Source organism: Eurosta solidaginis, chromosome 1 (assembly GCF_040869045.1).
Source record: "Eurosta solidaginis isolate ZX-2024a chromosome 1, ASM4086904v1, whole genome shotgun sequence".
NCBI classification, from domain to species: Eukaryota; Metazoa; Arthropoda; class Insecta; order Diptera; family Tephritidae; genus Eurosta; species Eurosta solidaginis.
Genome location: NC_090319.1, coordinates 96847417 through 96874098, shown reverse-complemented (window position 1 = coordinate 96874098; position 26682 = coordinate 96847417). Strand labels below are relative to the sequence as shown.

At 37.4% G+C, this 26682-nt stretch overlaps 3 protein-coding genes across 7 annotated transcripts in view; 2 read left to right on the top strand and 1 right to left on the bottom strand.

The window, feature by feature from the left end:
- Positions 1-41: 41 nt before the first annotated feature.
- On the bottom strand, positions 42-12430 carry LOC137236541 (uncharacterized). Of its 2 annotated transcripts, none has more exons than XM_067759285.1 (4): positions 11826-12430; positions 1666-1806; positions 1371-1602; positions 42-1300 (listed from the first exon to the last, which is right to left on the bottom strand). In XM_067759285.1, exons 2-4 carry the CDS (start codon positions 1684-1686, stop codon positions 1023-1025), a joined length of 531 nt encoding a protein of 176 aa, XP_067615386.1. In that variant the 5' UTR covers positions 1687-1806; positions 11826-12430; the 3' UTR covers positions 42-1022. The 2 variants fall into 2 exon arrangements, with proteins under 2 accessions (XP_067615386.1, XP_067615385.1); XM_067759284.1 differs by lacking the exon at positions 11826-12430 and adding an exon at positions 1943-2219.
- LOC137236762 (nucleolar protein 16) lies at positions 3040-4008 on the top strand. Its single transcript, XM_067759750.1, has 3 exons — positions 3040-3244; positions 3309-3569; positions 3636-4008. Exons 1-3 carry the CDS (start codon positions 3147-3149, stop codon positions 3874-3876), a joined length of 600 nt encoding a protein of 199 aa, XP_067615851.1. The 5' UTR covers positions 3040-3146; the 3' UTR covers positions 3877-4008.
- A 928-nt stretch (positions 12431-13358) lies between the features above and the next one.
- Positions 13359-26682, top strand: part of eEF1alpha2 (eukaryotic translation elongation factor 1 alpha 2) — a 34256-nt gene continuing 20932 nt past the window's right edge. For 2 of the 4 annotated variants that reach the window (XM_067759281.1, XM_067759277.1), the window contains exon 1: positions 13363-13490. The gene's annotated coding sequence lies outside the window, so the exon portion shown is untranslated. Of the gene's footprint in view, positions 13491-26682 lie in introns of all 4 variants that reach the window. The other 2 variants (XM_067759279.1, XM_067759283.1) reach the window with 2 other exon arrangements.

Below are 26682 nucleotides of genomic sequence, written 5' to 3'. Positions count from 1 at the left end.
GTCTTTAACTTCATTCGAAAATACCATTCCTAATGTAGTAATTTTTAGCTGATGGATTAAACTTGTATACTTTATTAAATTAACTATTTTTTATGCTGTCTTAAAACAGGTACTGTGTTACACGATTGACAAAAATTAAAATTAATTCATTTAAATTTGCTGACTTCATGTATATACATTTATTTATTAGTATATCGACTGCTGAGTGGAATACATCGGCTGCCAGTTCGAAAGCGCCCTATTTCAGAAGCATGGCAGCTTCCAAAGAAATTCGTTTTCGAACTAGGAGTCGATGTATTCCACTCAGTATATAGTCTTAGTTTTTTGTACCAAAAGTAAATTATCAAATTCAAAATATATTTGTCTAAGTAGCACAAAATTAAATTCCTCAATTCAATCATTTTAAATTTACATACATCTTTACACACATTCATCACATAATTCAGTTTATAAATTCGCTTACTTGCCTAAAATACTAACGATTATTTTTTTTAATACTTAATTTACCCTTAGCCCTTCGAAATAAATAGACCACCACTAAGATTTTAAATTCATTGCTTATCACATTTTAAATTCATTGTTTTTTTTTAACTTTTTTAATTTTAAAATTCTAAAATACTAACGATTATTTTTTATTAAATACTTAATTTACCCTTAGCCATGAATTTGCAAATAAATAGACTATCACTAAGTTTTTAAATTCATTGCTTATCACATTTTAAATTCATTGTTTTTTTTTTTTAATTTTTTAATTTTAAAATTCATTTCCATCTTAATAAAAATTGATCAATTGCTTCAGCTTAAGACCTGTAAGTGTAAGTGTTACATACGTACAAGTTGTTTACTAATACATTTAAGCAAATGAATTTGATTCAATGTATTTCAGCATTTCACAACACGTTAGGCTCACGCTCTCCCAAGTTTATACAACAAATGCACTGAGTACACAAAAGCGTGAGATCCTTGGCTTAATGAGCGTTTAATTTCTCCGAAATCATACTTTTTATATCTTCGTAAAATTGTCATTTCAACTCCAACTTTTTTTCATAATAATTCTCCTCTGCACTCTTTCTTTTTCGGGGATTGCTTGTTCCAATAGTCAAAGGTACTCGGTTGGAGGCTACATAGCACAATGACTCTGGGCTGGAAAATGAGTTTCCACTGGATGATGGTACATCTCCTAAAGGATCACGAGTGCAATTCGACAAACCCTTTGACGTGGAAGCCATATTGCACCGAGACTCTGTGTTCGAAAATGAGTTTTGACTGAACAACAGGGTATCAGGAAGTAAACATGACTCTATCAATAAATATAAACAAATATGGTATTTAAGAGAAACTAATAGGTGACCAATTAGTGAAATATTTACCAACAGCAGCCAACGAACACCTCTCAGATAATGGCCTTTGCATTCTTGCGCCTAAATTGAGGGTGCGAGAATTTGAGATTATTGCCTCACGGCCAAAAATCTCATCCATTTCTTCCATAAATGGAGCTTGGCTTGTTGCACCGGTCTGCCTGTTGTTGTCTTTGGCGCTTTTATAAGCGATCAAAAGCGTGCGCATTTTCGCCTCCAACACCTTTATTGTTACAGTAGTATCCTACAAAATCATTATAAAACATAATCAACCTTTTGAATACAAAATTTAGTAAAATAAACATACCAAAAAGCCTCGTGCAAACATATCTTCCAACACGTTCACGTAAGCATACTTCTTTTTCCTGCTGTGCTTAAACTCGTCCTTTCGGGCACTATAGCACTGCAGCAAAAGAAGCGTCTCCTCCCTCGTCTCCTTTATTATTTTCTGAAAAAATTTAGTAAATATGAATTATTTAGAATTTTTTATATTTTTTTTTTTTTTTTTGGGACTTTGAATACTCGTTTTGTGAGTATTGATGATGGCACGGATATTTATGTGTCCGCTATAGCGTCAGGTGTACTTCGGTAGTGATGTATTTCCTTGGTTGTATGTTGATTGCTTTATTGTAATGTTTCTGCCATATTAGGGTGGAGGTGCAAAAAGTTATATATTTACAGATAATTACAAAACGATATTGTATTTTACAACTTGATAGTTACAATTAAATGAGATTTTTATGGATTTTTTTGTTTTGACAATGATATTGATTAAATGTGATGAATCGTGAAAGATTAAGTGATGACTAGATAACTGTTCCAATGAGATTTGAGCCAGAGCCAGAGCTCGATAAACCAATAGAACGGCCCTATTTTGTTTTTTAATTAGGGATGGTAAAACAGACTAAAAAAGTCGATAAAAACTACTTATTGAAACTTGGAAGTACTGATTTTATATTCTACTATTTCATAAGCGACAAAAAAACTTGTCTCTTAGCAGTCTTAAGCGTAAACGGATATACGCGTGTTAAAAAACACGGCTAATGACACCAAATTTTGACACTCTTTCTTTATGTTTAAACGTGTTCAAACAGACAACTGCTTTTGTCGCGAATCTATATGACACATATACATGTATGTGAGCTCGGTCTAAATGGTCTGGCAAAGTTGACATAGTCATAACGCTATATTCATAACCATATTTTGACTTATCCAAATCATTTGGCATCAGTTGTTGGTGCCTTAACCTAAAAATCGTGAAATTTTCATAAAAATGAAGAAAACTCAAAAATTACAAACATATCCCAGAAAAAATAAGTCTCCTACTCAAAACGTATCCAAAACAATAAATAAAATCTACAAAAGGATAATAAATTCTCCAACTCAAATATTTTTAGGTTGTGGATATAGCGAAAAAGCAAAAACCAATTGGTTGGCTATGGTATGGTTATGGCTAGGGTATTATGGTATAGCACCATTGACCAATTACAATGATTTCCATAAGGTAGGTTGGATCAGCTTTTTTATATGGATATGGATACGTCAAGTTTAAACGGCCCTTAAATCATCGGCTTTCCATATGAGGAACCAAATCTGCCAGGGTGCAAACGGTCTGTAAAGAAAATAGTATTTGACAACCGAATGCAACGCTGCTGTTTACATCGCTATTTATTTACATGTTTTTGTTGAATTGTCAAAATATAATTCTTGGAGAAAAACACGTGCAGTTAATTCTATTGAATGCATATTTTAATTTAGGTCTATAAAACCAAACCAAACTAATTAAATATGAAAATACGGAAAAATCATCAACGTAAGCGTTATCGCTATAATGTAAATAGAAAAACCCTGAGAAAAACACGCGAATCGACCGGAAAAATAAAAGAGTAAGTCTGTTGGATTTGTTTGGGTTTTTGGTTTTATAAATATTGTATATGAACTTGCTTACAGCCCGGTAATGAAAAAATTATGGATAGAGAGTAAACGCAATAGGAACTTTTACGAAATGGGTCTATGTTCCAACCCGAACAAAAGTGTGCCCATACCAAATTTCAAACAACAACGTCTACACACGGTTAAGATAATAAATGGATTTGTAGAGGAGGAAATGGATGAAAATGAGCTAAATGAGAAAGTCACATATCGCCCAAGAGGCTATGTAATTGAACAGCTAGAAGCCGATATCGCTGCACCAAGAGAAAGGCTTTTAAGGTAAACTTTCCCCATATTCTTGTGTTTATCCAGCTAAAAGCTTCATCGATTATTTTTATATTTTAGGTTGCCTAAAAACTCCGTGAGCCATCTAAGTTACTTTCTAGATAAATATAAATTAAACTACAAAGCTATGGTAACAGATCAACGAAATTATTTGCAATGGACTTGGAAACAGTTTCGTATGAAAATACGCAAGTTTATGTCAATACCTGAACAGTTCGATGAGTACTTGAAACAACGGAATTTGAAGGCTGGTGAAAAGCCACAGTGGGAGGAATATGATTCGGATAGTGAATGGAAGTAACTTTAAATTGTTTTTAAAATGAATGTATATAGTACTATGTTCGTATATAAGTTTTCTGCGCTTTACAACATAATGTAATAGCTATGATATTTAGTTAAAAAATGTAGGCGTATTAGTTTGTGTAATAACAGTGTTGCTGTTGATGTTGTTTTTGTTGTATTAACAATGCTTCGCCCCAATTGAGGTTACATTGAAATGACAGCCCTTGGTCGGAAAAAAAAAATCCCGAGTCGCTCCGGTACGAAGAACCGGCTGCCGTTGGAAGCGTGTAATGACAGTATGAGGTATCACGTATATGGATCGATCACGTGCTTATAGGCAATTCCTAACCGTTTCATAAATATAAAAGTTCGGCAACGCTCCGAGTTTATTTTTAACTCAAAAGTTTCATTTGCCTATCACCCCTGCTGTGGGATCTGGTCATCCACCAACAGCTCAGGCGGTTCGATCAGGGACCCGTTAAACTTTCGGCGTACACATATGACGTTGCAGCTGTCATAAGTGGAAAGTAGGGCTGGAACTATCCGCATATTCTGACACGGATAAAATCCGGACCGCATGGATATCCGGTTAATATTCGTATGTGAAACTCCGGATTTATGAAAACCCGGTTAACCGTATTTTTGGATATCCAGTGCAAGCAACAAATTTATACCATATATGTTTATTTAGTATTAATAAAAATAAATTCGTGGGGCATTTAAATCAATTAACAGCGTTTTTGCACAATATAAACAAAATGCACTGTTCTTATTTTCACTTGTTTTTAAAATCGTAGCCATGGCGGAACGATACAAGGTGGCAGCATTGTAACATACAAGCATAAATAAAAATTCCATGTACTTTGTTTTTGTAAATTCAATGGACAATTGTCAAAGTCGTACTGCGCCGGAAGTTGATGTTTCAAATCAAATTAAAAAGTTTATAATCAGCTGTCCCATGCTGCGACCTTGTATCGTTCCGCCATGATTGTAGCTTTTTAATTTTTGACGTTAATTTAATAATCTACAAACATATTTTGTGAATAATTTTTCGATGTTTGCCTCGTTCAATTCTGATATGCAGATATTCAATTTTTATATTCCAGTATATGGACATACGAATATCCGGATTTTCCGTTTACGTATCCGGATAGCCGTACTGCGGATATACAGATTTTCCATTTATGAATCCGGATAGCCGGATTTTTTGCTTAGATATCCGGTTATTCGAATATCCGGTTTATCCGGATAGTTAAAAAATCCTGATGTAATTCACAGCCCTAGTGGAAAGTGCTTTCCAAAAATTAACTCTTTGATGGATCGGGCGCTTCGGGATATACATACCTGGGCATCTAATGTTAGTTTGACCACCATCACGGCGAAGACGGATATGGTTTTGTTTACTAAGTGGTATAAGGTCCCAAATCGCGCCAGGCCTAAGCGAGGAGAAGTAACCCTGCAGGAGAAATCTTGCACAATATATCTAGGAATGTTGGTGTTGTTGTTGTAGCGATAAGGGTCTATTGGTATTTTAGTCGCCTCTTACGACAGGCATAGCTCCCCCCAGCGGGTTAGGGTGTTAGAATATACCCGCGGCAGGTATGCCTGTCGTAAGAGGCGTCTAAAATACCGGATTTAAGGGGTTTGTGTAGCGAAGCCCTTTCAGGTTGCCAGCGCAATACATAGCTTCTCCAAACCCAATTGTCAACCTCACCTATCCGTGGCGAATCTTGTTTCATTAACAGGAGGCTCTGGCGACCCCGAACTCCTCATGGATCTAGGGGTTTGTCGTTATTGTTGTTGTTGTAGCGATAAGGTTGCTCCCCGAAGGCTTTGGGGAGTGTTATCGATGTGATGGTCCTTTGCCGGATACAGATCCGATACGCTCCGGTACCACAGCACCATAAGGTGCTAGCACGACCATCTCGGGAACGATTTATGTGGCCACATTAAACCTTCAGGCCATTCCCTCCCTCCCCACCCCTAAGTTCCATGAGGAGGTTGAGGTCGCCAGAGCCTCGTCTGCTAGTGAAACAGGATTCGTCGCGGATAGGTGAGTTTGACAATTGGGTTTGGAGAAGCTATATATTGCGCTGGCAACCTGAAGGGTTGCGTTATACAGCTCCTTGAATCTGGTGTTTTAGTCGCCTCTTATGACAGGGATACCTACCGCGGGTACATTCTGATCCCCTAACCCGCTGGGGGTCTAGAGGGTGGGAGGGCGGTATGGCCTAGAAGGTTGCATGTGGTCAGAACAAATCGTTCTCGAGATGGTCGGGCTTGGTACCGGAACGTACCGCATCTGCATCCGGCAAAGGACCATCAACTCGATAACACTCCCCAAGGCCTTCGGGGAGTGTCCTTATCGCTACAACAACAGGCATACCTATCGCGGGTATATTCTAACCCCCTGATCCGCTGAGGCTATATCTAGGAATCATTCTAGACGGTAAGTTGTCGTCTAAGCTCAACCAGAGAAGAAGGCTTCGACGGCACTTAATGCTTGTAAAAGAGTGTTCGTTTGTATGTGAGATTAATTGTTGTTGTAGCAGTGCTTCGCCCCATCCAATAGGTGCGACCGATCACAAATTGTCATAAATGCCCGCAGAACACCATCTGAGGCGAAATTACTCCCCATTAGGGAAAGAAATGAAATGCTAACCAAACAGTTCCTGTTGAATACCCAGAAACTTGGGCCAACAGACATCTGATTGATGAGGCTACAAATCCCAGAGGCTTAAGGGGTCATCTCCGTAAACATTATGAGGAAATACGGCACCTGAAAACACAGCCGTATGAAGCCAAAAAACACAAGCAGGTCCTCAGTGAACTCCACAAACAGGCGTCGGACTTCTATGCCAGGTATTGCCCGGTAAATCCTATACTCAAAGGACAATTCCCATAACTTGCAGAAGAGGAACGCACACTACCTAGGGAAACGCGAGTCACTCTAGCTCAACTTCGATCTGGATACTGGAACAGGTTAAACTCTTACCTATCCCGAATGAACCCCGACATACAAAACATATGTCCTGCTTGTAACATGTCCCCACATGACACCAACCATCTCTTCAACTGTATTGTGGAACCAACGCCTCTAATGAGAGGGGTGTCATTATGGTCCACCCCTGTTGAAACATCAAGTTTCCTTGGACTCCCGTTAGAGGATATTGATGAAAATTTGTGATCGGTCGCACCTATTGGATGTGGCGAAGCACTGCTACAACAACAACAACAACAGGGTTTCTTTGTCTTTGCCCCAAGTGCTGCCGCAAGAGATTTGAGGATTTTATTACGGTTCTGGATTTTAGGACCGATTGCGGTTGCATGCTCTCCAAAATGTAGATAATAATCAAACGTCACACTCAAGATTTTTATCAAAAGCTTTTGATACGTCTAACCACGGCACGTTACTGCAAGACCTGGAAGGGTCCTTCCTTCCCCCAAATCTCAAAAGGTGGACCGCACATTATCTGTCTGGTCGACAAGCATCTTTGTAATTCAGGAACATAACATCTAAACCCAGAAGAATTAAACAAGGGCTACCATAGGGTGGTGTCCTAGCCCCACTTCTGTTAAACTTCTACATACCGAAGCTACCTCCACCACCAGAAGGAGTCGCTATCGCTTCCTACGCCGATGACTGCACAATAATGGAACAGGATCAGGCCCACCCCAACGGGTTAGAGGGTCAGAATATACCCGCGGTAGGTATGCCTGTCGTATTAGTCGACTAAAATACCAGATTCATGGGGCTGTGTAGCGCAACCCTTCAGGTTGCCAGCGCAATATATAGTTTGTCAATCTCACTTATCCGCGGCGAATTCTGTTTCACTAACAGACGAGGCTCTGGCGACCCCAAGCTCCTCATTGAACTTGGGGTGGGGAGGGAGGGATGGCCCCCCCAGCGGGTAAGGGGGTAAGAATATACCCGCGGTAGGTATGCCTGTCGTAAGAGGCGACTAAAATACCAGATTCAAGGGGTGTGTAGCGCAACCCTTCAGGTTGCCAGCGCAATATATAGCTTCTCCAAACCTAATTGTCAACCTCACCTATCCGCGGCGAATCCTGTTTCACTAACAGACGAGGCTCTGGCGACCCCAAGCTCCTCATGGAACTTGGGGGTGGGGAGGGAGGGGCTGGCCTGAAGGTTTAATGTGGCCACATAAATCGTTCCCGAGATGGTCGGGCTAGCACCTTAATGGTGCTGTGGTACCGGAGCGTACCGGATCTGTATCCGGAAAAGGACCATCACATCGATAACACTCCCCAAAGCCTTCGGGGAGCAACCTTATCGCTACAACAACAACAACAACAAGGGAGGGATGACCTGAAGGTTTAATGGTGCTGAGTTACCAGAGCGTACCGGATCTGTATCCGGCAAAGGACCATCACATCGATAAAACTCCTCAAAACCTTCGGGGAGCAACCTTATCGCTACAACAACAACAACAACAACCAGGCCCACACATCGATGAGCTTTATAATAAAATAAACAGCTATCTCCCTTATCTCTTCAGTTTTTTCGCCTCGCGAAACCTGACATTGTCAACTACCAAATCATCGGCGAACTTATTTACAACATGGACGCGCCAAATGTCGATCATATTGAACATCGTCGTCCTCTGTTGTTGTTGTTGTTGCAGCTCTCTACGGGAGGCGAGGCTCTGGCGACCCCAAGTTCCTCATGAAATTATGGAGTGGGGGCGAGATGGCCTAGAAGGTTCAATGTGGACTGATTTCATCGGAGGTATATCGCTCCTTTCATTATTTGTTTACATACATCGACAAAATCTTTCCCGTCGATTGCATTACGCTAACGACTGCGATAACTATCTTATCTTCCAGAAATGCTATCTTCTTTGAAAGCACCTGGCCTGCCGTTCATGTGCTACGCGTTTTCGGTATGACCGCTTGACTTATAAGAAACGAAATAAAGAAAGCTGTAGAGTTGCCAAAACACTGTGCTCGCAACAGCCACGGGATATCTCCTTATGACTCCTGAGCATCATTTACAAAATGAGGCTAAAATATTTCCCACAAAGGAGCGAAATCAAATGATGGGCAAAGTTTGTTGAATTTCCAGAAATTTGCAACCTTGCCTCCAAGGAAAATAAGGGGACTTTTCCGTAAGCAATATGAAGAGATTCGGCATACAAGAACTAAGCCGTTTAATCTTAAAGAGCATGAGAAGACCCTCATCTACATCTACATGGCCTGCACGTAAGAACATTTTTTGGGGAACTCGCGACTAAGGTAAGCAATCTCCCTAGTGAGACGCGCGTAACTCTACCTCAACTTGGATCAGGATACTGTAATAGGTTAAACTCTTACTTATGCATAATCAACCCCGACATATCCAAAAGTATATCCTGCTTGTAACGTGTCCCCAGTGACACCAACCTTGTTGATTGAGGAGCTTTTGACGGCAGAAATACGTTCGTAGTGCCAATATCTCGAAGGCCAATGTCTATGTTTTGGAGCCGACCTTCGAAAAAAACATAAATTACCTTTTGCTTAGTGCTCGATCTTTTCAAAAAATTGTGCTGGTCCCATACCCATAAAAAAAATCCATTTTGGTGTACAGCCAATTGGACCTTAACCGCTCACGTTGTTGTTGTAGATAAAAATACTCCCTGAAGGCTAGGGTCAGTGTTATGGATATTGATGGTCCTTTGCAGGATGTAGGTCCGGCACGTTCCGGTAACAAGCACCATTAAGAAACTAGCCCAACTATCTCGGAAGCGACTTAACATGACCACACTTAACGCCATTCCGCCTAGCATAACAGGAATCACATACATATACCCTACAGAGAAAAACTATCCATTTCTAAAAACAGTCACACCAGTCGTTGACTTTTTTGTGGAAATATCGAAAACAGTTCACTTTTAGTCATGATTGAATTACTTGTGATTTAATCAAAATTTTCATATCACGTTTATGTGTGCACTGGGCCACATTCCCAGGCGATATACAATTTCAGATTGTGATGTTGTTTTTTTTGGTGTGTTGTTCTATATATCAATAGATATATAGATATGGAAAAGTGGGAGGTGCCGCGCCTCCTACTATGTAGAATCTATATATTAATACGCTAACAAAATTTCCATACAATCAATTGACAGGCTGTTTCGCATACTTAGCATACGTAAAATCATATAAAAGTTATATGAATCGATTCGTTTTGATCAGCCGCAGTGCATAGGCCTATTTTTGGTAACAAATATTACTCTATTTGTTTATAATTAATAGAAAAAGTTTTTTGTAAATTCGAACAATTCATACAAATATCGTAAGTCATTTTCGTGCACAAGCGCGCCATCTTTGGGAACAAGTATCTAAGTGTTCTAATGCGAATTTCAAAGACCTAAACATTTATACACAAGCGCGCCGTCTTTGGGAACAATTATCTAAGTTTTCTAATGTGAATTTCAAATTTTATGTATACTCGCTAAATTCGAAAGCACAAATGTTTCACCTACATTCAAATATGGTTCCCCATTGTTGCCGCTTACCGACCAAAATCCTAATAAATTGTTCCCAATTATTTTTAGCGTACCAAAAAATCTTAAATAGAATTCATTTTTGACCGGCCCATTTTTTGTGGCAAATTTCACTTACACGAAAATACATAAGTCTTTATTTATCAGATTCTTTGTTTTTTATTTTAGTTGTTTTCAAAAAAACATGAAATCGCAATTAATGAGTTAACTTTTGTTGAAACTAACTAATTTATTTTTAACAATTAATGGCAAATTTGCCCGAAAATGTTTTTGCATTTGCAGATTTAATCCTTATTTTAGATAAAGTACGTCGTATACTGAACAAAAAAAAGTTACAAAAATATAACATTACATTTTTTATATTGCCTTTTATGCTAATTTATTTTAGTTCTTTTTTTATTTTATTATATATTCTCTTATTTCAAATTGGTTTGTTATTATTTAAATCAGGCATGCTTAACCAACGAACCGATATCATTTCGTTACGATAATTAACGTTAATAAACGAAACAAAGTCATTTCGTTTCGTTTATTAACGTTAAGAACGTCAAATTAACGAAATGATTTCGTTTCGTTTTCTGCCATATCAAAACGAAATCAAATCGTTTATGTTGATTATTAATTTCAAACTATGCTGGCAAAGCTGATTGGTGGCAGAGTCATTAAAGGTGAAAGCATTAGCCAAGCTGACTGCAACTTTTCTCATGAATTTTGACAGTACGAACATTTCTCAGAGTATTTTTGAGATTACCACCAACGAATTACACAAACAAATTACATGGAGTTTGTGTGTGTATGTGCCCTCGTTGTTACCACCTTACGGCTTCACCATGGCTATAGCATTGCCAGCATAAGTAAAGTATCACGTTTTTGTTAACGTTTTTAACGTTAACGAAAGCTTTTCGTTTCGGTTAAAAACGAGATACAATTTATCTTGATAATTTCTTTATCGATAATATTTCGAAGTGTTTCAACGGAAACGGTGGAAATTTTTTGATAAACGATTAGCTTAACGTTAAGGTGCATCCCTGATTTAAATGCAACTTGACTGAATCGGAAAATTTCACGTTGTATATTAAACGAAACAAAAAAACGTCCCAAAAACGTCTTTGATTTTAGGTCAAAACGGCAACCGGCATCATAGCGTGCATAGTCAGTATATTACCCACTATATTTATTATTAGGCTAACTTTGTTGGATTATATATCCATTAATCGGATGCTTAGATCACATAACCCTAATTTTTTTATGTCGCTTAAAGTTATGAAATCAATTTTATTTTAGTAAATATGTTTGCGTGAATAACTTTAATGTTTTTGTTTGTTTTTCTTTTCTTTCGAATTTATTCTGCTTTGTTATATCTTAGTATTGTATTGTTTACAGACGATATTTTATCGTAGATATGGACATATATATTCATGAAATGGAGTGTTTACAAATTTAATACAAATTAATTACGTACATAGATCTCAATGGGAATCCCAACATTAAATATCCGAACATTAGAATCTTCATATTGCCACAATGATCACATTAAACCCCGGAAAAAGTCTAAGTGCACTTATTACGTTTTTATATGGAACTGTTTGTTCACTTCACTTAATTTTTTCGCAATTTAAGTACTTTATTTTTTTCTTTAATTAAACATTTTTTAGTAAAATCTGCTTTCTTTCTCATTACATAATTTTTTTTTTATATTTTAATTTTATTTTTTATGAAGGTATCCGCTATTCTACTCGAAATTTTTGTTTTGTGTCACACTGACATATTATATATGTATTTATACAAAATTAAACGGGTGGCGTGAAATAGGCTAAATTCCTTTAGCAAATTTCTTCGTTTTTAACTAAAAGTTCGTTTTTTTTGAATTATGACACAATTGAAGTATATGGGCGATATATCTATATAGGTTATATAGGTCTACTGGGGAACCGAGCTCCCAAAACTAGCTCGGTAGCGCGCCAACGGGGAACTTCCGGGTGGTGTGGAAAAACCTATTTTTCAATTCAATTTCAAGTAATTTTACCATAATTCTATGTCAATTTCATTTGATTTTACATAATTTTTATATTTTTGATTAAGGAACTCCATACCAAAACGTTATAATTACGCGCGAAAAGTTTGTAGAAAATTTAAGAAAATACAATCAAAAAGTACAAGGTCTTAGATCAAATTCAAAATTTTAAGGAAAAAGTTAAGTAAGTTAGACCAGTTTGCTATATTTCCAACACTTGATGCATAGACTGAGTTGAAAAAAATACACGTTGGTCGAATTTCGACCACAGGCGATACTAGTTATGATAAATCCGTGTTAACTCCGGGAGGGGTAGAGGAAGATTAGACTGGTCCGAGAGAGGATGACATTCCACTCAGTAGTTGAAATAGAAAATTTAAAAAAATTAAGTGTCATTCCTCATACACACTTAGTCCCTTCTACAGTATTTTTAGTGTTCAATATTGAGAGTGCATTGCGAAATTAACATCTCTTATTTGCGGATACTTAGTGAAATTTGCATATTTTTAGCCACAAATGTGACAATTCATAACCCTTCTACACACCACCGCAACTATTTCGTGATCTCTTCCGTACTTAACTGTAAAATGTTCAAGAGCACGAACTATAAAACGAAAATGTCGATAATCCATTATAGAGTATGTGGCTACTTCCACTAGAGAAAAAAAGTAACACATTAGCTGGTGCACTCACTCAATTACAATGCTGCCTCATTCGCCTTCGATGCATCTCTATGTGTATACAAACATATGTACATCCAAATGCCCCCATCGAATGGGAGAGGATGACGTTGGATCAGGCATTGATGGGTGGAAAGGGTGCATTAGCTACATATGAACGTACAACAACAAAGCGAATGTGATTTCTTTAGTCAAATATAATTGCAGCCATGGGATGATGATGAATGTGGTGGTGATGATGTTGGTTATGGTATTGGTGGCACTATTCCAGCGCATGTGCATCAGGGCCATTGTGAAAATCGGCCTTTCCGTGTTTTGTGCTCGAGGTAAGTGGCAGGTATTTTATTAACGTTTTGTATTAATCTGAAAATTGCAAAAGAAATTCGTAACATCATTCCGTAAATTGTGTAAAAAATATTTCAACTCACATTGGGTAAGTGAATAATAATCATATTTTTTCGAACATCCCCAGCAATTTTGGTGAAAAATGGTTTAGAAAAAAGTTTTCATATAAAAATGTGTATCACAATATTACATATGTACATAGATATACATATGCCGATTAGTAAGTGCTTTGAGCAGATGATAGGTTGGTAGCGGAAAGCCGGCCGGCGTGAAAATGAGTCGCTTATTAAATATTTGTTTAAAATCGATTTTGTAATACTTATGAAACTATATTCAAATGTACTTGTGGCAGTGGAGAGCTACCTTGAAGCGAATCAGCGAACAGCAACCCTGCGTTCGTCCTCAGTTTCCGTTAGATACAAAAAACAAAAAAAAACAAAAATGTGGTTGCCTTTCACTTATCTAATGCAGAAATTCGAATATACGCAAAGAAAGTTGGATAATGCAAGCTTAAACTTAGGTAAAATCTGTCTCATGGACCATTAAAACAAAAAATTTGAGTGCTCACCTTAGTTTAAGAAATGGAAGGTGCGAGGGCTTAACCTTAAACATGTACTGAAAAACAGTGCGGGCTTAAACTATGTAGTTATCTAGAGTGGAAGTTTACATAAAATTATACTCTCGATTTCAGTTTAATTGACCAAGGGGCTGGGTTAAACTCCAGTCAACTTTAACTGTACTTTAAAATCGCACTGAAAAGCCAGGCCTACGAATCTTAATCAAAACTTGGCTAATAAGATGTTGTAAAATTCATAGTGTGACAGCATTATTAGAGGCGCAATGAATCCTACTCAGTACGTAAGATAATCTTCTGGATGAATTAATTTCCTTCTTATGGCTTAAGCAGATACAATACGTCACATACGTTGCGGACATGGAACAAACTGATAGGTTAGTTGGCTGTGTATGTTTTCATCAGGGCCGCATTAACAATTAGGTATAATAGGCAGTTGCCTGGGGCCCTCAAAAATAAAAAATACTTCTAAAATTTCTTACAAACATAAAATTCTAGAGAGTGAAAGAAAAATATAATCCAATTCGGGGTGCTGGACAGCGGAAATTATCTAGGGTTATTTGAACTCGTTGCGAAATTTGATCCCTTTTTGCAAGATCATATTGTTAGATACAGCAATGCTGGGACAGGTGTAACTTCTTATTTATCGAAGACGATCTGCGAGGAGTTCATTAACATTATGGGTATTTTAGCTTATCTGTCGATTCGACTCCTAATGTATGGTATGTTAATCAATTGTCTATTAATTTAAGATACGTTTCTCCGAACGATTTTCAACCAGTCGAAAGTTTTAAAACTTTTCTTCAGTTGGAAGGTCATACTGGTGAAAGTCTCGCAAATCAAACTTTAAATTTTCTTACTGAAGACTGTGGCTTAGATATTCAAAATTGTAGAGGACTATCACATGACAACGCATTAAACATGTCCGGAAAGTATAAAGGTGTGCAAGCAAGAATATTGAGTTTGAATGAGAATGCGATCTACATATGTTCCCTGTTCCGCGCATTTCCTTAATTTGGTTGGAGAGCATGCTGTGAAGTGCTGTTTTTATGCAGTGGATTCTTTCGCATTTATGCAGACATTATATAATTTTTTTCCGCTTCCACCTATCGTTGGGGCGGTGTATTAAAAAATAAAATAAACAATGAGAAAACTTTGAAGATATTGTCAACTACACGCTGGGAAGTATGTTAGAAATGCGACGAATGCAGTTTACGATTTATTTTATATCATATTAGAGGCTCTAGAAATCATTGCTGATGATGAATCACAAAATACTGATACTCGTTAGAGGCGACGTGTATCGCGAATAAAATGAAAAAATTCAAATTTGGTTTCATGTTGATTTTATGGAACTCTATTTTGACTGCTATGCGTTCAGTGAGTAAGTCATTGCAAAGTGAAAAAGCAGATTTGCAAACGTCTGCTTTTTTGTACGGATCGTTAGAAGAGAGTTGTTTAGTTTCATTCCGTGAAAAGTTCAATGATTTCGAGAAAAAAACAAAATAATTATTACCTGGTGTAGGTTATACAGAAATCGTAAAACTTGCTCGTCGTAGAAAAAACCAACCTAATAAGGGAAATGCTCCAGAAGTCCAGAAGTAGGATTTTCGCCCCGCAATGATTTGAGGACAAAAGGTTTCCTCGAAATCATCGACAATCTTCACAGTGAAATCAAACGACGTGCGAAAGTGTACATATATGGAAGTTTCAGAGAGATTTCCATTTCTCATCAACTTTTCTCTAAGTGATGGAGACCTCCAAGAAGCTATAAATAACTTAGTTCGTGTTTATTCTAGAGATTTAGAAGAATTTTTCATTGAAATGAAACAATTCCAAAGTTACGTGAACTCCATATACACTGATGCACAAAAAATCATATTATTTTGTATAAGATTCGAATGGAAGATCAATTAGCCGATGTATTTCCTAACGCAGAAATAGCTCTTGAATTTTTTTAACATTAATTTGTTTGCCGGACGATCCTTCTCGCAATTAAAAATAATCAAAGCTGTTGAAAGAGCTACAACGCGACAAGAGCGACTCGAGATGTTAGGTATTATTTGCGTTGAGTCAGATTCATTGAACAAAATCGATATTGATGATATAATTGGGAAAAGACATGAAAAAAGGGTCCCCAAATTGATGGTTGCCTAGGGCCCCGTTGAGGGTTAATCCGGCTCTGGTTTTCAAGGTAAAACGCCAGATAAGCGACTGAGCAGTTACTACTTTTGAAGTAGTCAGCCCCCCGATGCATATCCTGCACTGCATTTTTTGCTATTTATAGTACGCGTTTGTGAAAAATTGGTGCGCAAAATTAGGCAATGCCATTATTTATCAAATTAATGATATTTTGATTATAAAATCCACAATTATTTTGCTAAATAAAAATATTTACCTCACGTGGTATGCTCATCTAGATGCTACCTTAAACAAAGCAACAAAAGCTTGCTCTTGACTCCGCGGCAAAACATTGGGGATATCTCTCAAATTGGTAAACTGAATATTTCATTATTTTGGGAAACCAATAATCACCTCTGCTTCCCTAGTTTGGGCGCTGAAGATCATGCAAAGAGAAGCAATACCAAAATTAGCAAACCTCAACGACTTGGTTGTATTGCGTAACGAGTGCGATAAGAACGTCCTCTTGTACTTAGTGCCTTAGTGGGAATACCTCTCTTCCCTATTCTTATAGAGAAAGAGCTGAAGATCGGAAATATGACAGGCAGGAAACACGAAGGCGATAACAAAATTCACATAAAATTCCTTATTGCAACTATATACGTCATGCAATGGCCTTTGAGTTCAGAATCTCACAGCAATTTGAGGTGAACAGAACTCTTTGGGAAACAGGGAATCTTATACCGATCCTCATTTATAAGTCTGGTTCACGGAGAGATCAAAATTTGATGAGGGAAAAAATTCAATAAATCGATACTCCGCTATATTTCAGGCAGAAATCCATGCAATAGAAGTTTGCGTTGAGAGTGCCTACGGAGAGACTTATCGTCGAGGGATATTCCCACTATGTCAGCGAGCCAGGCAGTCTTGCGTGCCTTGCAGGTTTATATCACTACTGCTATGCTAGTGAATGAACTCATTTGAGTCCTAACTGAGCTGGGAACCAAAAACATGGTTTTGTTACGATAGGTTCCTGGGCATCAGAGAAACATCATCATCATCTTCCTCAACTCCTACTGGAGCATAGGGACTCGACCACCGACTCTTTCCGGGCATCGATTTTCAGGATTCGGCTCAGACATTTATTAATAAAAACTTGTAGACGTTTCTGAATTAAAGTTGAGCTTTTCCACGTTTCGCAAGCATAAAAGAGTACTTATTTAACATTCGAGTTGAGCAGTCGTAGCTTCGTTTTTAATGATATTTGACTGGACCTCGACCTGGACATGATGCTATAGCAGCATTCAATGGTGCAGAGGCTTTCTGTGGACCCACAAAGACGCACACTAGAGAAACTAAAGAAATCAGTTCAGATAACACTGGATTGAGTGCCCAGGGCAAAGGCCAAATTGTTTATACTCCCAGCAACGGGAGCATCAGCCAAACTCATTAGCCTTAACAGAGAGAGCGTACGAACTCTCAGTGGGTGATATACGGGGCACTACAGTCTACGATATCATTTATGTAAGTAATTAAATCTATTCGATACACAAATCTATTGTTTTGTGAGCTGGAGGATCAAACGACGGGTCACATTCTCAGTGAATGCGTCGCTATGGCAAGGTGGATACTCTCCCATTTATGCGGGGTTACCTTTTATTCCTACGTGACTTGAAGTAAAAAGCCTGGAGAGGTACTAAATATTTTAGAAGCCTCGAATCGATTCCGAAATGAGCCTGAAATGGTCCCTAAATTGTCCAGAGGTTATCCTGACAATAATACCGAAATAATGCGGAGATAGTATCGAAATAATCCGGAATTAATCCCGAAAACAACGCCGAAAGGATTCTTAAATGCTACCCAAGGTCAGACGACAGCCCAGGAACAATCCTTGAATAGCACAGCTATGATTAGAAAGGTGTCCTGAATTGGAATATATCCACTGAATTGGGGGAGGAAAGTGAAAGAAGACATGATTTCCCTAGGTGCTTCCCATTAGCGTCAGTTATCGCGAAACAGAGAAAGCTGGCCTGACTTCTTACGAATGATCAAATCGTCTAGGCGGTTAAGCGCTTACTAAACTGATAGACCTCGATCTATGTGGTCCTCGTTCTCTTTAGGCGAATTAAGTAAGGGGATAGCGCCACTAAATTGTATTGCTCATGGACATATATTTCCTATTTTTCCGACACGGTCTCCAATCGGCACCAAAATTTACAGGTTACACCTACGTCTATAACTTTACTGATCTCGGGTATAAGTTAAAAAAAATAGCCATACTTGTTTGAGTCCCCATAAACACAAACTGATCTTGGACCCCTATGCGACAAGCCCCAGCGGGTTAGGGGGTCAGAATATACCCGCGGTAGGTATGCCTGTCGTAAGAGGCGACTAAAATACCAGAATCAAGGGGCTGTGTAGCGCAACCCTTCAGGTTGCCAGCGCAATATATAGCTTCTCCAAACCCAATTGTCAACCTCACCTATCCGCGGCGAATCCTATCCTGTTTCACTAACAGAAGAGGCTCTGGTGACCCCAAGCTCCTCATGGAACTTGGCGTTTGGGAGGTAGGGGATGACCTGAACGTTTAATGTGGCCACATAAATCGTTCCCGAGATGGTCGGGCCAGCACCTTAATGGTGCTGTGGTACCGGAGCGTACCGGATCTGTATCCGGCAAAGGACCATCACATCGATAACACTCCCCAAAGCCTTCGGGGAGCAACCTTATCCCTACAACAACAACAACAATCCTTAACAGTTTTTTAACACGACCAAAATGTGTATGTTATTTCTTCCACCGTGCCATTGTCGTTTGAACGGGCGAAATTGACAAAAAATGGCTTTTTTGATTTTTTAAGGACCACCCCAATGTATACAGAGGACACGGTTCAATGAAAACGGGGCGTATGAGTAACATTAATGTAATCGTAGTTGTATATTTAATTTGTTTTCTTAATTTGGTGGTTGAGTCTAAGATCTGATCAAATAACAAAAGTATTTGGAAAAAATTGGCTACATTTTGAAGTAAGAAATTACCAAGGATAAGGCGATTTTGGCCGAAGCGTAGTAAAGCGTTTTCATCATCAATTCTTAGCGATAACTGAAGCAAATTGAAAACACGAAGAGAGGTGAAGTCACCCTCCACCATGCAACTTTATGCAATAAAATATTTATTGAATAAAGTGTTAGGCATTTCCGTCGGGTAGATTTAGGAATTTAATTATATTTTGAGGATTGCACTGCAACTTTGGGTCTATTGTATCGTTTTCTCTTCACAATATTCAATTTAGGTAAAAACTGCCCTAGGATTTTCCATGTTAGGTAAGCCAAAGTGCTTTTCTCTCCACTAAATAACAGCATCTTGCTTAACGAGGGTGTGCTTAGCCGTCTGTGCACGTGGATCCTGGTTCCTGCAGCGGACTTTATAAATACCATCTAACACTCGTATCTCGCACATTGAAAGTCGATTGATCAGCTTTTATCACTTTCCATTCGCAGTAAAAAATTTAGGCTTGAGTCACATCGCCACTGCTTCGCATGCTTCCTTTCAGCATGCATCAATCGCGTCATGTCTAGAAAGGCCATTTAGCTCACAATAGTCCTACAAGCTATTTGTCTACACATTAGGGGAACTGAATTCCGTATGAAAGGTTCCTCTCCAAAAACTGTGAAGAGTCTCATCGAGAAAACGAAAACGAGGGCAATGAAACATTGCTTGTTCTGCGTTTTCTAACTCGGTGAAACAGTGTAGACAAAAAGGATCCTCCCCTATCCTACACTGTTGTAAATTCTCCTTAAAACCGCTGTGCCCACGCTTTATTTCGAACTAACGTGAAGGTCCAGCGCCTTTTCCTCATTCTTTCCACCGTTCTTGCCACCTAACTATTGCTGCTGACCTTCCGCTTTTCTTGTATGTTCGTGAGTCATTCCTTTATTCTTCTTGCGGCGTCATTACATACTGCTTGGAGTAGATCCAGTTTCATGGCTACTGCTACCATCATGTACCTCAATCTATACATTTTTGTTGTTGTTTTAGCTGCAAAACTAAATATATTTACTAACCAGACCAACTCCTCTGAACAAATTATTTTTGATAGCTTAAAATATTTTGTTACCTCAGTTTCTGGAATTCACACTCCCTCCTACGAGTAATATGAAAAAAAAACAGAGGATTAACAGTGAAATAATAAAAAGAGTGAGCTATAGATTTGGTGGCCACCGTGGTGTGATGGTAGCGTGATCCGCCTACCACATCGTATGCCTTGGGTTCACACCCCGGGCAAAGCAACATCAAACTTTTAAAAATAAGGTTTTTCAATTAGAAGAAAATTTTTCTAAGCGGGGTCACCCCTCGGCAGTATTTGCCAAGCGCTCCGGGTGTATTTCTGCCATGAAAAGCTCTCAGTGAAAACTTATCTGCCTTGCAGATGCTGTTCGGGGTCGGCATAAAACATGTAGGTCCCGTCCGGCCAATTTGTAGGGAAAATCAAGAGGAGCACGACGCAAATTGGAAGAGGAGCTCGGCCTTAGATCTCTTCGGAGGTTATCGCGCCTTACATATATTTATATAGATTTGGATAGCACTAGGGCCTTTGTCACTATTAAAAACGTCTCTCTAATTTTCTAACAATATATAGGTAGAAATTTAAGATATTTTCAATTTGTAGTTAATGTGTAAACATGCAACTTAGGAGATTGCTATCTCGTCCATAAGTTTTCGAAGTTATACTCCCTTAGGCGCGTTATTAAGAAATTATGCGAAAGAAATTTAAGGATGTAACACAAAATTAACAAGTTGAAAATGCAGTTCGCGTGGTTGTTCGGTGTGAAATGTACGAGTATACTTGTTTTGAGTGGGATCTTCACCACATCACATTATGCGTCACATATGCACATATGTAATACATGTTGAATCAGATCGAATAGTAAAAACAGCCAGAATTTTGTATGGATGTTTGTATATATGTATGTATGTGCATGTATGCATGGGTTAGTGCACTAACGAGATTTAATCTATCTACTATATATATATATATAAAGAAAGATATACATACATACATATGTTGGTGTGCAGCTTATTGACTCCTACACCGCTCCTCCGATTTTACTCAAATTTGCTGAATAGCTTAACAGTAACCCGGATAGTGTTCCTGTGATGCTTCTCTCAGGGAAGTGGACCAGGGACCAATCTATTCGAAAAATTCTATTCACGGTTCTATTTGCCTGAAATTTGGTATATTGGTAGTCATATATGTAATACTCCTATATTGCTTCAAAAGGCTAGGTACATTCCCAATCATCATAGTGCCGATATATTGCTATTTAAACGTTTTTGTTTTTGTTATCAATAATCGAATGTGCCTAAATTTAAATTTTTTCTTGTCACTGCTGCTACAATCACAAAAATTTTATAGGCTGTCTTGTTTTGATTTCGAATTCAAAACACATTGCGAACATTTTGTATTAGCAATATAGGAGTATTACATATATGTTGGTAGCCCTTTTTATCATAAGCCACTGATAAGTAATGTTCCGATTCAGTCATTGCCTGAAGATGCTATAGCAGTGGATATATTTTAAAATTAATGTTACCTACTTACTTAATTGGCGATTAACCGTTTAAACGGTTATGGCCGTTCAACAACGCACGCCAGTCGCTTCTTCTCTCTACCAACCGGCGCAAATTGGTCACACCAAGGCAGTTTAAATCATTTTTCACCTAATCCTCCCATAGGCGGGTTCCCATAGAAACACTTTCTTGGCCGGATCGTCATCTTTCATTCGCATAACATGGTCCAGCCAGCGCAGCCGCTGCGTTTTAATTCGCTGAACTATTTTGATGTCTGCGTAGAGCTCGCTATGGCGCAGAGGTCCATAAATCTTTCGAAGAACTTTTCTCTCGAACACTCCCAGAGCCGCTTCATCTTCAGTTCAGTTTAAAAATAATAGCATTATCTTAATTTTCGAAATAATGATACACTTAATGTGGGAAAATAAATATTTATTTATTTAATTTTTCAAATTTAATCTGAACTTAATATTGACTTTTTGACTATCTTTTTCCAGTCTTTGTATTTAATTATTTGCATGCAATTAAAAACAATTTTTAATGATGACAAAGAAGTATAACTTCCCACGCGCGTACATAAGTATACGCAATTATTAATTTAAAATATTAAATTGTTCGTTATTAAAAGAACACTTTTACAACTTTGGTGTAAAACGAGATTTTGGTTGCGACACATTATTTCGATGGAATTTTGCGTTTACTTTGAAATTGGCTCATTTCATGGCCGTTTTTTGTGTCCGCTGAGTAATCATAAAATGTGAACGGACACATGCTCTTTTACTAATAAACGAGTAAATTATTACCGAGACTATCAGTGGTACCATTTTGATATTAGTCCGGCACATAGTGTCCATCTCGGTTATCTACATACCTAAGAACATATGTATGTATAGAGGTACAGTACCTGGGCGATCGAGCTTTGCTCGGTAATCTTCGAGTATGCCGCATAACATACTTTGTTCTACATGTCATCATTAATCAAACTCTACTTTTTTATTGTACATATATTATATATTTTTACTTACCAATATTTGATTTCCTTAAATATAGATTTCAAAAACATATCAAACACTAACCGCAAAATGAACTGGAATGAAAAATTTGAAATGGGTAATTCCAGCCTATAGTATAAGGGATGGTTATGACAATTAGTGAAATCGAGAACTAAGTTATTTAGGTCGAGTTTCTTCATGCGCCAAATAATTAATTTCAAACATTTTTTTAGTTATACACTATGAAAGTCTCACAATTTTATTACATTTCAAAAACTTGTAAATTTCACGAATGACAACTATCAGTTATGACAACTATCAGTTAGTTTAATTAAATGTCAACTTACTTCCCTAAGCGCCATCTGTTGGTAAGTAGTTATTATGGTTAGATGTCGTTTTCAAATTGAACATATGACTCTAGTGTTCAACGGTAGCAAATTACCATGGTGAGATATCTTTCTAATAGTAATCTGTGATAAATTGCAATTATTCATTTCATATGTGGCAAAAATATGCATTTAAATATATTTTGCTAGAATTTGCCACGGTGCCTTGATACTGCATTTCAATTTTATTAGCGTGTGTGAAATTAAGAAAATTAATTCGAATAATGTGTAAGATTTTTTTACGAAGATTTTTAACTTTAATGTTCTTTAAAGTTTTAATAGAATATGAGTAAGTAGTAGGCCCGGCCGATTTGTGGGGAGGCAAAAAAATCGCCCATTGCTCTGTGAAAATCATATTCTAGGGATCAAAATAAGAAACTTTGCCGAAGGAACTATACCTCTAAAACGAATTCTGATGTCCCCACTTTGGGTCGTAGGGGGAAATTTTGAAAAATCCCACTTTGAAATGCCTATGTTTTTTCTTTTTGGAGTTTATTTTTTTCATAATTGATGATTTAGCGACCTTTATATTCTAATATATGTTTTTTGCTGGCTCAAGGTCCAAATTAAAACACAAACGTTTCGTCTTTTTTGTCAATATATTTCGGTTACACTTCGGTAACCATCCTCAGGACACTATTAACAATATAAAAACATCACAATATAAAACAATGTACAATATAAAAAATTTTTTGTAAACAAAAAATCACATACATGATAAATATCCGATCCGTCTAATGTGTCTACTGTTGTCGCTTGCTCTCTAACAAATGCCTGTACAAATGTGCGCTGTGGTCTATGTCCGTTTTATAATTCATTCGTATGTTTGTAGGAACGTTGATTATGTGAAGCATTTCCAATGTAAAACGTTTACCGTAGTGTTGTTCTTGTTCAAGTATAGTTGCTCTGTCAAAGTTAGGAGAATGCCCGGTGCTTTTACAGTGGGACATAAGGGCTGTTTTATGACAAACAGTCCCACAACACAAACTTTCATAAAACAGCCCTTATGTCCCACTGTAAAAGCACCGGGCATTCTCCTAACTTTGACAGAGCAACTATACTTGAACAAGAACAACACTACGGTAAACGTTTTACATTGGAAATGCTTCACATAATCAACGTTCCTACAAACATACGAATGAATTATAAAACGGACATAGACCACAGCGCACATTTGTACAGGCATTTGTTAGAGAGCAAGCGACAACAGTAGACACATTCGACGGATCGGATATTTATCATGTATGTGATTTTTTGTTTACAAAAAATTTTTTATATTGTACATTGTTTTATATTGTGATGTTTTTATATTGTTAATAGTGTCCTGAGGATGGTTACCGAAGTGTAACCGAAATATATTGACAAAAAAGACGAAACGTTTGTGTTTTAATTTGGACCTTGAGCCAGCAAAAAACATATATTAGTTTATTTTTTTCTTTAGAAATTTATTTAGTCAGAACATATGTAAATGAAAAAATGAATTTAACTTAGTAATAGAAAAGATATTAAAAGAAATTATTAGAAATTAGCGTTTTTACAACCCCCTTTTAAAACCAAGGCATCACTGTGATGCATTTGCATGTCGTAAACATAGTTGTGTGGGTTTTTTATTCAACCGTTTTAAAAAATGAAGGTATCACAGTGACACAATTGCAGATCGTAAAATTGCTTGTGTTGTTTTTTTTAAGCCACCACAAGACACAGCAGGTAGAATTGAAATTGCCCCTACCCAAAAGTTCGATCCAAAGGGGGGGGGGGGGGGGGGGGGGGACATCAGAATTCGTTTTAAAGGTATTGTTCCTTCGGCAAAGTTTCTTATTTTGATCCCTAGAATACGATTTTCACAGAGCAATGAGCGATTTTTAAATCGACCCACCCTAGTAAGTAGAGTACTATTTCGTCTAACTACCCCAACCCTAAATGGCAACCCTACTCAAAAATGTTCCTATTGAAATGCGGAGTGAAATTGTTTTAATTTCAAATAGGTGGCAACCCTAAATGGCAACCCTACCCAAAAATGTCCCCATTGTAATGCGGAGTGAAATACCTTACGTTTGATACCCATATCGGCATATCTCATGCAATTTTTTTTAATTTGGAATAAGTGGCAACCTTAAATGGCAACCCTACTCAAAAATGTCCCTATTGTAATGCGGAGTGAAATACCTTTCGTTTGATACCCATATCGGCATATCTCATGCAATTTTCTATAAATTCGAATAGGTGGCAACCCTAAAAGGCAACGCTACTCAAAACGTCCCTATTATAATGCGGAGGGAAATACCTTTCGTTTGATACCCATATCGGCATATCATGCAATTTTTTTAAATTTCGAATAGGTGGCAACCTTGTAAAACATTCTGAGTGGCAACACCTAGGTAGAAAGTCGTAGACGGTGATACATTATCTCTGTGCAAAATTTCATTTAAATCGCTTGGGCCGTTCTCGAGATCGTTCGGCTATACAAATATACAAGAATCGCTCGTTTAAAGTTATAAGATATGTATGTATTTCCCTATGAAAGATTCCTGTAAAAAAACGAGCGATCAATCCCTAAAGAGAGTGGTCTCCGATTGATCTCTTTTATCTACATTGGGGCATAACTGATCCTCTCTAGTCCTTTTTGGACACAGTTGGGATAAGTCAGTTTGAAATCTATGTATCCCATATTAAGAAACAGTAAAAAAACGGCTAACGAAATTAGTAAAATAAAAAAGACCTATACCGAACCTAAATGACTTGGACCATATGTTCCATTATCATCGCCCCATGTCTCTTGGAATGAGTTGTGGCTTAATGGTTTTTTTTACTTAGATGTTACTATGTATTTAACAATCTTTTGCAAGTTTTAATATTGCGTTTAAAATGGACATAACTTCGTGCCATATGAAAACTTACACTTTTTGATACGAAAAGGGACTAGTCCTCATTTGTTCCCGTATGGATACAGAGGGGGTTTGTCCTATCGTTCCCGTTCGGGTATAAATGGGTACAATTAGTATCTTCATAGGACATGCTCAAACAAAAAGGAACAGTTTAACACATACAAAGAGATCAAAATTGGCATAAGTCACATACTCCTTTGAGACTAATCGCATTTTTTGCAGGGATAGTTTTCGCAAACTAATTTCTATTTTTGAATTTCTTTATGCCGGCCGGTAGCAACAGGACGAATGAGTGCGCATAGAAACAAAATCAGTGAAAATGCATATAACTTGTTTTATTTTATATACATTTTAACGCTTTCTTCCTTGATTATTTAATATTTTATTTTTAATATTAAAAGTTGATTATAATTGGTACAATTATTTGCAACGAATGAAATGAATATCAATGAAAAGTATAAAAAGATATTTCACATAAATAACAAACATAGTTATTTAAAAGTTGATATACATATATATGTACAAGTGTATATTGTGGTTTACAACATATATGTTGAATTTCAATGGCTCGCTTAAAAACTTGGTGCTAGCTACCGCTCAACACAGTTTTCCATTTTTAAACAGTTTTATTAGCTTGACTTGACAGGCTGGCTGGCCGGCACGAATTTTGTAATTGAAATTTAAGTAACTTCCCGATAAGCTACAAGCTTGAAACTTGGAATATAGTTCAGAATAAAAAGAAAAGAATAAA